This window comes from Dreissena polymorpha, chromosome 5 (assembly GCF_020536995.1).
Source record: "Dreissena polymorpha isolate Duluth1 chromosome 5, UMN_Dpol_1.0, whole genome shotgun sequence".
In the NCBI taxonomy this organism is placed as follows: Eukaryota; Metazoa; Mollusca; class Bivalvia; order Myida; family Dreissenidae; genus Dreissena; species Dreissena polymorpha.
Window position 1 is genome coordinate 100,342,455 of NC_068359.1, and position 16,079 is coordinate 100,358,533.

At 33.4% G+C, this 16,079-nt stretch overlaps 2 protein-coding genes across 2 annotated transcripts in view; one reads left to right on the forward strand and one right to left on the reverse strand.

Annotated features, from left to right (window-relative positions):
* Positions 1-10,135, reverse strand: part of LOC127880782 (uncharacterized) — a 222,334-nt gene extending 212,199 nt beyond the window's left edge. The window contains exon 1 of the mRNA XM_052428186.1: positions 10,062-10,135. The gene's annotated coding sequence lies outside the window, so the exon portion shown is untranslated. The remainder of the gene's footprint in view (positions 1-10,061) is intronic.
* A 3,981-nt stretch (positions 10,136-14,116) lies between these two features.
* On the forward strand, positions 14,117-15,163 carry LOC127831512 (uncharacterized). The gene has a single exon (XM_052356496.1). The coding sequence runs from the start codon at positions 14,117-14,119 to the stop codon at positions 15,161-15,163; it is 1,047 nt and encodes a 348-aa protein (XP_052212456.1).
* The last annotated feature ends 916 nt before the right edge of the window (positions 15,164-16,079 follow it).

Genomic DNA, 16,079 nt, shown 5'->3' on the forward strand with positions numbered 1-16,079 from the left:
ATGCACTAAAAATACATTACCAATATTTTTTTTAATACACACATCGACATGTACAGTCGATTGGTGTATAACGGATAGCTAATGACTCCGAGTCTGATTTCAACGTATACACATGCATTCAATAATTTTAACATTAAACCTCAAAAGGCAAGTATATGCTCTTTTGAGGCATGCCAGCTTTTAAACATTTCCGACAAATATTCTTTATTTACAGTGTGAGTTTCATGGTACAGACGGAGAGACCCCGTAGACCGGTAAAAGGCAGTGAGAGCCCAGCTGCCATTTAGGCAAAGCATATAAAGACAGAAATTTATAGTTAGCACTGATTTAAGTTAAGAATTTAACGTAATATAATGAATGTACAGACTAGATACATTAACCATGATTTGCCTACCCAAATATGTTAAGTTTACATAGGGATGTTACTATGATAACTCCGGGAAATAAAGATAAAACTATTTAAATACCATCGACTTGATTGAGCAGCCCTTTTTATGAATTATATATAAATTAATAAAAATCATTTTCACTTTCCCCAATATTAAATGAGTCCAACAGAGACAATTGTCTACGCATTTTTTATCATTTGATAGCAATTGAACACACAAAAAATTGTTTTGTTTTAATTACATTTGAGAACTTACAATGATAGTGTGTTTATAATATACCGGTAGATATTTTGGCAAATAATGTAATTCTTCTAACAATATACACTTTCTCTTTCAAGAGAATTGAGGAGCTCATTTAAAGGAAATTTTAAGATGTTCATTGCAATTAAGAACTAACCATACATAGAAGAAGAAGAAGAAGAAGAAGAAGATTTTATTTCAGAATCAGTAGGCCATAGGCCCATGTGAACATACAGATATGTACATACACAGTAATAGCAAGTCACGTTACACAATGAAAATGAAAAAATAAAATAAAAAATGTTGTGTTGAAATAAATCAAGTTCCAATACATTTTAAGGAATGAGTTGTGCTAAATAATTAAATAAAATAAAAAATGTTGTGTTGAAATAAATCAAGTACCAATACATTTTAAGGAACGAGTTGTAATAAAAATAATTAAATATAACAAAGATCCCGATTAATAATACGAGCAGATGCAAATAGGGAGGTTATCGGACAAAACGCAAATATGCGGAGGTGTATATAATTTTATATTTTTGTATTTTAGGTACTATATTTCTGTTCGTTTAGTTTATGTCAACACAAAATATATACAACGGTTATATACAAATAACACATAATTTATTATACATCACAATAATTTGCTTCTCGTATATATTCGAATCTGTATTCATTTATTATTTATAATCGTAAATTTCAAAAGACAAAATTATGTTGATAATTTAATGACTACTTACAAAGTTGCCTAAAAAGATACGCAACATGAATGAACACATTTCGTTATTCTAATATATTTTTTTTAAAGAGACACCGTGATCTGTCAATAACACATGTGTTACAAAAGTACAATTATAATAATATTTCAGTAATTGTGTTGAGTATTTATCAATAAATTACCAGTAGAGACTCGGTGAACGAGAAATCATATCATTATATTACTCAATACACATAACGAATGATAATACAATATTGTGCGTTGCACTATCAAAAGAGACATAGGGTGTATTTTACAAATTATGTATCATTTACAGATTTTCTGATTTCAAAACATTTAAATATAAACATGCTTAGACGCCGAAGTACAATTTCATTTTTGCTTTCAAACAGCTGCTTTAATTTAAACATACTAGGTCGACACCAAAAATATTTTTTGATGTATTGTTTGCGTAAATCATGATATAATGAACATTCTAAAATGAAGTGAAACTCGTCTTCAAGCTTATCACAAACAGTACATTTTCTATCTTCTAATGGGATACTTATTGGTTTATGCCACCTTCCAGACTCAACTTTTAGATTATGAGAAGAAACAATTATTCTAGTGAAAGCAATCCTGAATTTTTGAACATTTATACACTTAAGAAACGTTTGAAAATCAAAATCGACTACCTCCCGAAAAAACGTTGCTCGGGTCGAGTTATCCAGACGATGGTGCCATAACTGGATATAACCATCATGAAGACGTTGCTTAAAAACATACATAAAAACATCAATATCACCGACTCCTTGGGAAAGCCATACTTCGTAGAAGCCCATTGAGGTCAGTAAATCTCGGACTAAAGTAACCCAAGATGTTTTATCAGGGTATATATCTGCATCAGCTTTTAACATATTATATACTATTCTAGTGTATTTGTTGTCATTGCTGATTAACAATTTTAACCAATATCTAACAATTCTAATATATCTTTGATTTGCTAAACTAAATCTACCTAAAATGCCATATACAAAATCGTTTTGTGTGGAACGTTTAACTCTTAAAATTCGTTTCCAATATAGAGTATGTACTCTCTCAATATTAACAGCATTGTAAAAAACCCAAACTTCACATGAATAACTTAGAATAGGTACAACAAGTTAATCAAACAACTCTAATCTATGAAGTATAGACACATCAGTGAAATTCAATAAATAACTGTCTAATTTGAAAATTGCTTTCTGTGCTTTACAAGCTAACGTTCTCTGAGTTTCGCTAAAAGACCCACCTTGAGTAAATACAATACCGAGATAGGAGAAAGACTTAACAATTTCAATATTTTCATTACTAAAAACAAACTTCAAATTTCTTGGCAACATTCCAGATTTTCTAAACACTATGACTTTAGTTTTCTGAACATTTATTTTCAGTGTCCATCTGTTACAGTATTCTTGAAGTAAATCCAGACCTTTTTGTAATCCATCTGCTGTATCAGAAAAAAGAACAATATCATCAGCGTATAATAGAAGAATAATTTTGTCATGTAAGTATCTATTCCGTCAAAATTGTTCAAAATTAAATACTCTTCAATATCATTCAAGAACATAGAGAAGAGGAAAGGTGATAGGCATTCTCCTTGTCTAACACCAAGCATACATGTAAATTCATTACTAAGTGTATTGTTATATTTCACACGAGATTTAATACCACTATACATACTTCTAATTACAGTAAGCATTTTACCTCTTACACCAATTTTAATCAATTTATACCATAAACTATTTCTTTCTACATAATCAAAAGCTTTACTAAAATCTATAAAACAAGAGTATAACTTCTTTCCAGTATTAATAACATGCGTAATTAAGCCATGTAAAACAAAAATATTATCTGTAGTACTCATACCGCTACGAAAACCTGCTTGTGCCTCGATATAAACATTATATTGCTCTGCCCAATTAGTTAAACGATTGTTTAAAATTCTGGTAAATAATTTTCCAATAGTACTTAAAAGCGTTATTCCTCTATAGTTTTCAGGGTTATTTAAAACACCTTTTTTATGTAACGGTATGATATATCCTTCCGACCATGATTCTGGAAAATAACCTGTATCAAAAATAGTATTAAATAAAATATTCAGAAAAGGTAATAACTGGCCAATGCCATATATCAAAAACTCATTTAACAACATATCAGGACCTGCACTTTTTCCTGTCTTCAATTCCTTTATGGCAGTTGTGATTTCGATATTGCTTAAAGGTACGTCGAGCTCACCAAACATAACATGAAATTCATTATTAACAAATCGTTCATTGAAGTACAATACATCTTCATCCGGATTGAAAAAGTGATCGTCTGGATTATTTACAGCTTTAAAATATGTTTCAAAAGAAGACAATGGTATATTTGGGGACTTTACATGTGAAGCATCTTTTAACATATTCCAGTATAGTTTAGCATTAGTACGTCTATATGTTTCAAGTTTTTTTGTGCGATCAATATTATATTTTCGTTTTGCAGATTTCAAAACCATTTTGTAATCTGAACGAGACTTAACTAACAATACACGATTTTCATCAGTTTTACAATTTCTATACCGATTTAAAAATAGCATAAAATCTTTTCGTTTAACTTCACAATCGTCGTCAAACCATACATTGCTTTTCTGAGGTGTTAATTTATCATTTTTCTTAGCTATATTTTTCTTAAACAAATTACCAGTAACACTATCTTATATATTTCCAAAATCGAATAAACTTGACTCAATGTCATTTTGATTTACAGCATTTCTAGTCTTTATAGTCAAATCACTTAACTTATCTGCTACAACATCGTCACTTAAAGCACTAATATAATTTTCTTTTAATTCAGTATTCCATATATATTTACTATCTATAGTTACATAATCACCACCATTAACATCATAATATTATACAGGTTGATGATTTTGACGATTAATATTGTTTTCATAGACAAATTCAATTAAGCAATGGTCTGATAATGGGTTGGGGTCGCAAACAACAAAGGATGTAAAGAATGGATAAACGGATTCAGATACAATGACATAATCTACAAGACTACAGCCTCTATGGCCAACAAATGTATATTTGCCGATGCCGGCGTCTTCACCAATTCGACCATTTAAGATTCGAAGTCCGGTCTGCTTGCAAAAATCAATAAAAGCAACACCGTTGTTATTAGAATGTCCCTTATCCTGTGAATATCTCGGATAAAATGCGTCAGCACTATAATCATCTGGCAGACATACAAATGGTTCATTCGTGTCGAGAGATACAAAATCAGGGTTATCAGACGTTCGACTATTAAAATCACCAGATAACACTATATTGCACTTGCCATTTGTACTATTATGAATGAAAGCAACAGAGTCAAGCAAGCGGTCAAATACGTTCCGTTCTTCAGCATTAAAACGACTACTGCCCTCCGGCATCACATAGCAAAGACCAATGAAAATATCATCTGCTAAGTTAAATGGTTTACCATCAAGCCGTAGCCATAGAATATCATCTTCACTCTCAAAAAATAAAAAATACATAAACAACTTCTTATTAATTAATTATTGTGGGATTACATAAAATTATCTGATTGTGTAAATTAATATATAAAATATAATTTTCCAACTGTTGACTAGGTTCACGAAGCAGCCTAATATGACATGTGACTTTGTAAAAAAAGTAACTTTCACAAATCATCAAACATTTGGTATATTTCTGTAGCTGAGCCTCTTATTTGTCTCATTTAAAAACACGTTTTACTTAAAATCGTGCTAAACAACAGTTATATAGACAACAAATATGTATAGTTCAGCAAAATGTAACCTAATATCTTTGTTGTTATGCACATGAAAACAAATAAAAACAAATATATGTATACATTTACATTTGGCTGTTATATACAATAACACATATTCACACGTATTTATCATGGTGTCATAACAACTATTATAAAGCGAATTAATTATAAAAATATTGTTTTAATATACTTAATATATTGACCTTAAAGATAAAGATCATTTCAATAAATTCTGTAACAGGGCATAATTCAACCCTTCGTGAACCTAGCACTTTTTTGAAAAATTTCAGTTGTTATAACATATTGGACAACTCAATTTAATTTATACGTAGTTTGAGATAACCCCACATTCCTGAATATGGGTCACCGCATGTTCGCTTCAGAAAAAGGCCCTGAACTTTAGATAATTAAAAATATTTTAAGTTTATAGGAAATCTTAATTATTGTTTTTAATAAAGTTGTGAATTGCCAGTATATATTTTATCATTTTTGTGATAATAATATTGTGTCTTAGTTGGAATTTGTTCAAGAAATTGCTATAAAAATGTTATTAATAATCTCCATTTTGACATTTTATCTCATGTTTATTATTATATTTTTTATTTCATTTTAATGGCAGTAAGTTGCGACCACACATTTCGATGGGTCATGATTATTCGCCCATTTTCTTGGCGGCACAGTTCTAGCCTAGTCAGCTGCAACATCAACCCATCTAATTACTATTTGGAAAGAAAATACTTTTTTAATTTAGATTAATTTGTTTATGTTTTCGTTTTATCTTTTAATGTAATATATCTAAATTCAAATAGATACTCTAATAATAATGTAAATATCTAGATTTGTATCATTTAAGCAGTTGTGCAATGAGTGTTTTATGATGTTTTTGTAAAGGTTTATTTATTTCACTATATTTTATTATTTGACTACAAGTGCCTACACTAATTTCCTGGTTCGTTTTATATGTTGAGGGAGACAGAACCATTTTGTATGTGCAATTTCAATTTCAGACATTTACACATTGAAATGTACATGTATATTAAAGCATGAAAAGGTATTGACAAAGCATCTTAATTAAGTGTGTATGATATTCACATGTTTGCTTTGTTAGGAAAGCATTTGATTTTGCAAACTATTAGTTACATTTTTCATATAATCTTAGAAACGGTGCTTTGGTGATATTTGTCCTTATATTTCTTTTGTAAATCTGCCATGTTATTTGTTTAACATATAACTTTTTAAGTTTATTTGTGTAAAGTTAAAATTACTGTTTTTATTTGTCTTCGTCTACAGTAAATGAATGGTAGCGGAATACATTCGTATTTGTTTCATTCTTTTTTCAAGTGAATAATGTACATTTTGTTCATATTTCCCTTTATGTATGTACATGTACTTAATAGATTATGAAATTTGTGTTTAAAAATATATTTCTTGTTTATCAATTTTCTGAGTAAAATATGAATCGCTAAGTTTGTTCACATATTTTACGACATAAGCAACATTCCACGCCTACAAAAAAGTAGTTCTCAGAACGGGCGGGACTAAACAAACATAGAACGCTACAAATTTTATTGATGAACTCAAATGTGGGAGGAGTTAAACAAATGTTATTGATAGGCGGAGTTTAGAAGCGTTTTCGGATGGAGTATCCGATAAAACTTTTAAAAAATCATGTCAGCGTCGCCAACGTAATTTTTCACAAGTGGCATAACAAAAGCCAATACAGTCCTGATATTAACACATATGGATATCACAAACACGAGTTTTGCATACAATAAATTATGTTAAGATATCAAGAATTTGATTACTCTATATCAGACAATATTCGCTTTATACATTGTTATTTTATTTATATTTTTCCAAAACAAATCCCGATTGCAAACAAGAGCTGTCACCATAGGATGGCATATGCCCCGAAAAACGCTTTTCGACACCTTAACGCAGATTTCGAAACCTAAACGCGGACCCTAAGATCAAGGTCAATGACAGAGGTGTCAACATTTGTGTGCGTATGGAAAAACCATGTCCATATACACACGCATACCAAATATGAAGGTTACATCTTAAGTGACATAGAAGTTATGAGCGATCTGCGGAACTTAAACGCAAAGTGTGACGAACAGACAGACAGACGGACAGACAGACGGACGGACGGAAATGAGATCACTATATGTCCACTCGGGGGCATAAAAATCTTTTAGCAGGCAAATACCCAGTAATTATGTTTCGATATTAATGTCTTCAAATGGCACACTTCTTACCCGACAACAGCAGAATGGCGTTTTATCTGTAATAGTGATCACATTTTGACAGCGATTTAATCATATTGTCAATTATAACGTGTTTTGTTTTTCATTTATAAATTCATTAAGATACATATTAAAGTAAACACATTTAAATGACACTCCATAAAATAAACATTTAGCAAAATATCCTCTGGTGTACTTATACATGTCCGCGTAAGTTAAAAAGGTTTGCGCTGTTCATGTATTTTTCGTTTACAGGAAGAATATTCTTATCGATAATCCAGTTTAAGCGAAAATTTACGACCATGATTATTCTGTGTGGAATTTGTAGACTAATGAGAGACAATACTCTACGCACATGCAATAAATTCGAGTTTCCCAGAGGTTCGTGTTGAATATATATCATGGATTGTATGCTTGCATGAATATTGCTATAGTACTATAGTATGCTTGCCATTTCGACCTTGTAAAGACCTAAATCGACCTATGACGTAACCGCCAGTGATGCTTATAGCTTTGTTGTCTCTATTGACTTTTATTCCGGTGTAAATACAGACGATTCTGTCAAACTTTAAAACAATTGGCATCAAAAATTATTAAAAATATTTTATTTATTTTACATAAAACATAAAATATGTTGTTAAGAAGAACGTACTTCGATCAAAGTACAGTTTTTGTTAAGTGCCGTTATAGTCCTTGGTAATAAATATTGATGTTTATTGTTTGGAAAAACTCCAAACATAGATAGGCTTCGCTGAAAAAACAGGGCGTTATTCATGCACGTTCAGCGTCTTCTCAGATTAGCCCGTTCAGTCTATAGATACAGGTTTATCAGGTACGATACTGGCTGCTTTTATGGAATTTCTGTTTGCAAGAAGTCTCTGCTATACGACAATCCACTTAAGGCTCATCAATCCTCAACGAAAGTTTATTATTAGCCTTATTCTTTACGAAAATAGAGCAGTACCTGCCACTATCTTTCTTGTCGTCCGGTATTTTACCTCAAACAACGGTTTTCATTGTGAGATATGTGTAGATCAATAACTTATAAGCACTGTGGTTTTGTGTTATATGCGCGAAACAAATAAACAACTCAAGCCAAAATATACCATTTGTATCCCATTTTCAACGCAACATTGACGGAATAACACCTTATGGAATATACTGTATTCAAACTTGTGAGATATACCTGTCGCGTACACGGACTAATTTTCACTTTACGACTGAATGATTTTTCATAAGAAAAAGTCGAGAAAACTTTAGTTTCAAAATTATACGACCTTCAACCTTTAAATCTAGTCATATGACATAAGTGTTCGCCATCCGTATAATGAATCAGCTGATTGATGGCGTCATAAAATGGCATACTTATTGCGTCATTTTCCCCAAAAAATGTTTGACGATTTATTATAAACGCGACTTATTTCACATGTACATGTACTGTATATCGACATACTTGAATTGTCAATTTATCACATTTTCCTTATTTCGTGTAATGTGCATTGTTTATAATCCATGCATATACTTTTGACATTCAAGAATGTTCGTACAACAAGCCATACAAATATCGCACATTTCATAAATAATCTGCAATATTTGCTTTCCGATTTAATTCACGTTAGGCATAGAGCTGTGTGAAGAATAAGATGGCAAAAATAGCACCGCACTGGAATTCGGAACGTCCCATTTTGTACACGGGTATTATCCACTCATTTATCTGTTGTGTAATGGAATGTTTTCCATTCTTTCTGTATTTATATATTAAATTATTTTCTTGTACAATAAGGGCATTTACCATAGACAAATAAAACATTGTGAAAATTTAAACATAATTATGTTTGTATGCAGAAATCTGCAAATGCAACCGAGTTTACCAGCGGCTATTATTTGATAAACTGCTCCGGTTCATTAAAACAGCAGTAATGTACATAGAGCAGGCTACATGACGTAGCGTGTGACGAAGAAGAAAGTTTATTGCGTTCTCAATTGAATACAGTGATAGGATGGCATAAGGGTCTTTTTTAACTATGCTAAAATAATTATTAAAGACCCTAGATGCAAAATCGTCCATTATTGAGTTAAATGGATTATTAGATGGATTTTAAAGGATAATTTAAGGTAAAGTACTAGTTTGAACGTGTTTTGGTTTTTGTATGTATCGTACGATTACCGTAAGTCGACCATGACCTAATTTCGACCACTGTGTTTACATTAAGAACGCGGCCATTGGGATGACGTCACACACGAACGCTCCGAGTATTTTGATGAAGTGACATAACTACGCTTACAAACAAAAACAAATAAAAACAAAATGAGGAAAAAAACAGGTAAAATTGCATTTCAAAATAAAAATTTAACTAAAATTACACAAATTTATCTATATCCCATACATTTTATTGGTCCTCTTTATTAAATCCCCACAAAAATTAAAATGTGAAGCAGACGATCTTAACCACAGGAGTTTGAAATTCTATTCATAAAGCTAATCTAATGGCTAAATAAAAAAAATACCCCTGAATAGTATAAAGACTACACTAAAGGAATGAAACGCAGCAGACATCGGACCCGCCCATTTTCCAGTAAACAAGGGAAATTACTGGAAAAACAGGGTACCCTACATCGACCCATGGTAAAATAGTCAAAAGGCTGGTGAAAGAAACTACGAACACTGCTTACCGTGAACTACCTTCCTCTGAATTCACAATTATTAAACACTTTCCGCTCATCGTCGGATCCATTGCGTTTTGTTGTTGTTTTTAGGATAGATTGCACTCTACCGGTACGCAGTTGTTTACCACTATCGACAAAGCGGTGATTTGGGGGCGGTAGCTCCCGATACTAAGGAATATATAGGGTAAAAAGGATTATTAGGTGTTGCGTTACGTGTTAGGTATTGAGCGCTTAGCAACGATACAATTAAACGCTTTTCCATTCTTTTTTACGTACCGGTAATGTGCAATCGTCCCGTTTTTTATTCACTGCGAATCTGCCATGTACTTTCACTTCGATAACAAAAACAACAAGAAATATATTCTTTATTTTATATGTTATAATAAATATTCCTATAAATTAATAGAATGTGTTTGTTTTTATTTGTCAGTTAATTAAAATGTTTATTTTATTCGAAGTTGTTGTTGTTGATGTTGTATTGACGTAAACAAAAGACACGTAAACCAATGATCATGAAGCGGGAAATTTGAAAATTGGAAAATTTCCTAGCGAGTTGTATTTTATCATGGCCAGTCATCTAAGCATAGCGATATGGTATGTTTCCTTTGAGTTGTACGTCAAGTAAGGTGTAAAACTGACCACTTCTGTGTGAAACACAAAGATATGCCATTGGATCACACTCTATGACTTAATTTCGGGGGGGGGGTTGAAAATGGCCACCTTTTTTAGCGCTCCCAGGTATATGAATAGCTTCCTTTTTAGACAAGAGAGGCCTCATTTTCTTATATGGGTGCCTGATTTTCACATTTGGCATATGATATGAATCGCCCAACTTTCGGACGCTGACTGGCTGCGACCTTGGTAGTCTACTAGAACCACCGACCTTCCGCCGCTAGTCACATGGATGTCTTCATAGACCACTCCGGCTTGGCACATATTACTTGACTGTATAAACTTACCTAATGATTTGTCACGAATTTGATGATTAGTGACTGGGAAATGATATAGTTATTTTTAAGTAAATAATAACGAACACCCTTAGTAAATATCACCACAGCTTTAATGATTACTATACACGCAAATACTTTGCGAACATGCAAGTACTCGTATTCGTGTACATAATGCATCATCAACATATAGAGTATATCCTGTCTAACAAAGCGTTTATAGCCACTAAACAGTACATGTATATTGATGCAGGAGTTTGAAATTCTATTCATAAAGTTAATGTAATGGCTAAATAATAAAAATAGACCCCCTATATAGTCTCTATAGACTATATAGGCTAACTCCTGTGATATTATTATTGTCATATATTGTCTCTTTATAATTAAACCATTTCTTGATGGATTTGAATGAAATTTAAAATGTAGACATAAAGTAACGTTTCGTTTATGAAAATGCAAATGTTGTTTGTTTTATAAATTGAAAACGTCACACTTCCTTACGTATAATAAATCTTTCGAAATACGGACAGGATTTGATGACGTTGATATCGACCGCAATTTGTATATACATTTTCCTAGCAAGATTTTTCGCTGTGTCTATATTTTGATTGAGAATGTTGGGAGTGAATTGTAAAACTACACCATGTTGTTTGTATTATAAATTGAAAACGTCAAACTTGTTAACGTATAATAAATCTTTCAAAATACGGACAGGATTTGATGACGTTGATATCGACCGCAATTTGTATATTTAGAAACAACATGTGTTTATTTCGTTTCTATACACATATCTGAAAGCGACATCAGGTACGTTGTTATTTTCGTATGTTATTGGTCACACGTTGCGAAAATGTAACACATGCTTACTAAATAAGGCTTAAAGTTGATAAACTGTAAATGCATGAATAATAAGACATGTGCGCATACAGCAGAACCAAAACACACACATTTAATAAAGATGATTTAATTGCGTTCATAAAATTTAGATGTGTCGTTACTTTATGCATTTAAGCATACATGTTGCTTAATTAATTAGTACAATGTCCGATGATGTAGACCTTACGATTGTGTCTATCTGGTTTAAGTGCTGGTGTAACCAAGCTGAACGATCATCGGTTCTAGGGAAATGTCCGATCGTGCTTGGAATTATATCCTCCGAAAGAGACAATATATGACAATAATAATATCACAGGAGTTAGCCTATATAGTCTATAGAGACTATATAGGGGGTTCTATTTTTATTATTTAGCCATTACATTAACCTTATGAATAGAATTTCAAACTCATGCATCAATATACATGTACTGTTTAGTGGCTATAAACGCTTTGTTAGACAGGATATACTCTATATGTTGATGATGCATTATGTACACAAATACGAGTACTTGTATGTTCGCAAAGTATTTGCGTGTATAGTAATTATTAAAGCTGTGGTGATATTTACTAAGGGTGTTCGTTATTATTTACTTAAAAATAACTATATCATTTCCCAGTCACTAATCATCAAATTCGTGACAAATCATAAGGTAACTTAATACAGTCAAGTAATATGTGCCAAGCCGGAGTGGTCTATGAAGACATCCATGTGACTAGCGGCGGAAGGTCGGTGGTTCTAGTAGACTACCAAGGTCGCAGCCAGTCAGAGTCCGGAAGTTGGGCAATTCATATCGTATGCCAAATGTGAAAATCAGGCACCCAAATAAGAAAATGAGGCCTCTCATGTCTGAAAAGGAAGCAATGCATATACCTGGGAGCGCTAAAAAAAGGTGGCCATTCTCGACCCCCCCCCCCCCGGAATTAAGTCATAGAGTGTGATCCAATTATGGCATATCTTTGTGTTTCACACAGAAGTGGTCATGTTTATACCTTTCTTGCCATAAAACACATAGAAAACATACCATATCGCTATGCTTAGGTGACTGGCCATGTTAAAATACAACTCGCTAGGAATTTTTCCAATTTTCAAATTTCCCGCTTCATGATCATTGGTTTACGTGTCTTTTGTTTATGTCAATACAACATCAACAACAACATCTTCGAATTAAATAAACATTTTAATTAACTGACAAATAAAAACAAACACATTCTATTAATTTATAGGAATATTTATTATAACATATAAAATAAAGAATATATTTCTTGTTGTTTTTGTTATCGAAGTGAAAGTACATGGCAGATTCGCAGTGAATAAAAAACGGGACGATTGCACGTTACCGGTACGTAAAAAAGAATGGAATAGCGTATAATTGTATCGTTGCTAAGCGCCCAATTTCTAACACCTAACGCAGCACCTAATATTCTTTTTTATCATATATATTTCCTTAGTATCGGGAGCTACCGCCCCAAATCCCCGCTTTGTCGATAGTGGTAAACAACTGCGTACCGGTAGAGTGCAATCTATCCTAAAAAACAACAACAACACGCAATGGATTCGACGATGAGCGGAAAGTGTTTAATAATTGTAAATTAAGAGGAAGGTAGTTCACGGTAAGCAGTGTTCGTAGTTTCTTTCACCGGCCTTTTGATTATTATAACATGGGTCGATGTAGGGTACCCTGTTTTTCCAGTAATTTCCCTTGTTTACTGGAAAATGGGCGGGTCCGGTGTCTGCTGCGTTTCATTCCTGTAGTGTAGTCTTTATACTATTCAGGGGTATTTTTTTTATTTAGCCATAAGATTAGCTTTATGGATAGAATTTCAAACTCCTGTGATCTTAACATAACACTTTCATTGACAGCGCTTCATATCGGAAATAGTAGTAAATCGTAGTAAATTTAAGGCAAAGCTTTTTTTTTATTAAATTTGTTTTCAGACCTCTTCATAATTGTGATTTTTTTTTACTTTTTTGCTTTTAAGGCTTATCCAAAACGACTTAAACAGACAAAGAAACACAGATTGTACTCCCCGACAGCTTTATCAGCTTTATCAAATGCTTACAAGCTAGTAAAAAAGATGGTGTCTCTGTAAGAAAAGCGGCTGCCTTGTCCAACGTCCCAAAAACCACTCTAAGAGATAGAACTGCTGGAAGGGTCAATGTTAACATTATGTCTACAGGAGCGTTGCCTTTGTTTACCTATAAGGAAGAAAAAAAATTGGTTCAACATTTCAAAAAAAATGGCTGAATATGACTATGGGTATACCAGGAAAGAGTTTATAGCCATAGCATCTGACTACGCCATTCAGTTGGGTAAAAGAACGAAGGATAACATCATGTCTCTAAAGTGGATTTATGTTTTTTTAAAGCTCTGGCCAGAACTCAAAGTTCTCAAACCAAGAGCCCTTGATCATGCTCGAGCTAAAATGGCCTCAAATAAGACCATCTCGAATCTTTATCACAACCTCGAAGAAACATTTACAAAATATGAAATGACTGATAAGCCCCACCTGATCTACAACATTGATGAAAAAGGGGTAACAGTTAATCACAAACCACCATTCATCGTAGCCGGTGCTGATTTCTGTCCTTTATCTGTCACTTCTGGAAAAGGGCAGATAATCACAATAATAGGATGCGGTAATGCAGCAGGTCAAGCTATACCCCCATTTTACATTTTCCCAGGCCAACGAATGAAACCTGACTTGTTGAATGGTGCAGCTCCAGGCTCTAATGGAACAGTAAGCGAGACCGGATGGTCCAATGGTTGCGTTTTTCGCACCTACTTAAAGCAGCATTTCCTGAAGTTCACCCCAGGATCTAGTGACCAGAAGAAACTACTGATACTTGATGGCCACAGATCACATTTTTCAGTTGGTTTGACAGAATGGGCTCTGGAACACAACATCATCATATTTGTCCTTCTCCCTCATTGCAGCTATATCCTTCAACCTTTAGATATCGGCTGTTTTGGACCGTTCCAGAAGATGTATGACAGCCTCTGCCATCGAATAATGCGCCAAACATCAGCTGTCATTTCACGCTACAATGTGTGTGAGGTCGCATCAAAGGCATACATGAAGTCAATGTCTGCTGAAATCCTTACTTCATCATTTCGCCGTGCAGGCATATATCCGTTTAATGAAGACGCTGTCCCCAGCCAATGTCTTATCCCAGCTGAAGTTTTTCAGCACACCGAGACAGAAACTTCAGACAGCAAGAAAACTGTTGAAGGTGGGATACAAGTTGATGGTGTAGACATGTTTCACAGAAAGAAAGAACATTAAAGAAAACAAAAAGTGGAAATTTGGCTAAAGCTAGAAATACAATGAGCAAAATAGTGGCCGGTAAAGAAATATCAGGCGAGGTCTTAAAACAAATGACGGAACATGCAGATAAACAAAACAAGAATAAACCAAACAAAACTAAGAAAGCTACCAGTAATGAGGCCCACAGTTCATCTCCCCAGCCTGGTCCCTCTAAAGTGAACACCATTTCTGACAGTAGTGGCACTGAAAATGAAGAGGACTTGTGTTACCAGTGCAAACGATTTTCCCCTGAAGCTGTCAGGCACAATGCTTCAATATTTTTTGTAAAATGGGCACAGTGTGACAATAGAGCCTGCAACCACTGGGTACACCTGTCAACAATTGTCACTCTTCTTTAGCACAACATGGGCACATAAATGTTGCAAAGTGAAAGAAACTGGTTCAATTGTATTTATAAAATATTGAAAACATATTTAATATATATTTATTGTTTTAGTTCGTGTTAATATTGTTCAGAGAAGCGAAGTTTTAAGTTTAGTTGGCCTAATCCATTACCACTAAAGTGCTGTCCCTTTCCCGGATGTGACGTATCGACTTAAGGTAAACAACGCGCGGAGTTAATGTTCGTGTGGTGTGTATGGAACTATCGGCTTTGCGTAGTAAAGCATGTTGTAAATAATCATTTATGACATTGATTTAACGGGAATTAAACTAATCTCTGAAAGTAATTGTATATTGCTGCATTTTGTTGTGTAAATTCAGATTTTTTTTTACTTGTTTCCTTAACCGGTCGACTTACGGTAATTGGGGGATACTTTTGTCGTGGCTGTTCTCGGGGAAATGATTTAACATGGGCGCCATTGATACATCGGATCACATACGGCATACCCATAACATTATATAAAAAAACACGTTCTGCGCGTCCTTAAATTCG

Coding starts and splice junctions, on each gene's coding strand:
- LOC127831512 (XM_052356496.1), top strand. CDS start 14,117: ATGGCTGAATATGACTATGGGTATACCAGGAAAGAGTTTATAGCCATA.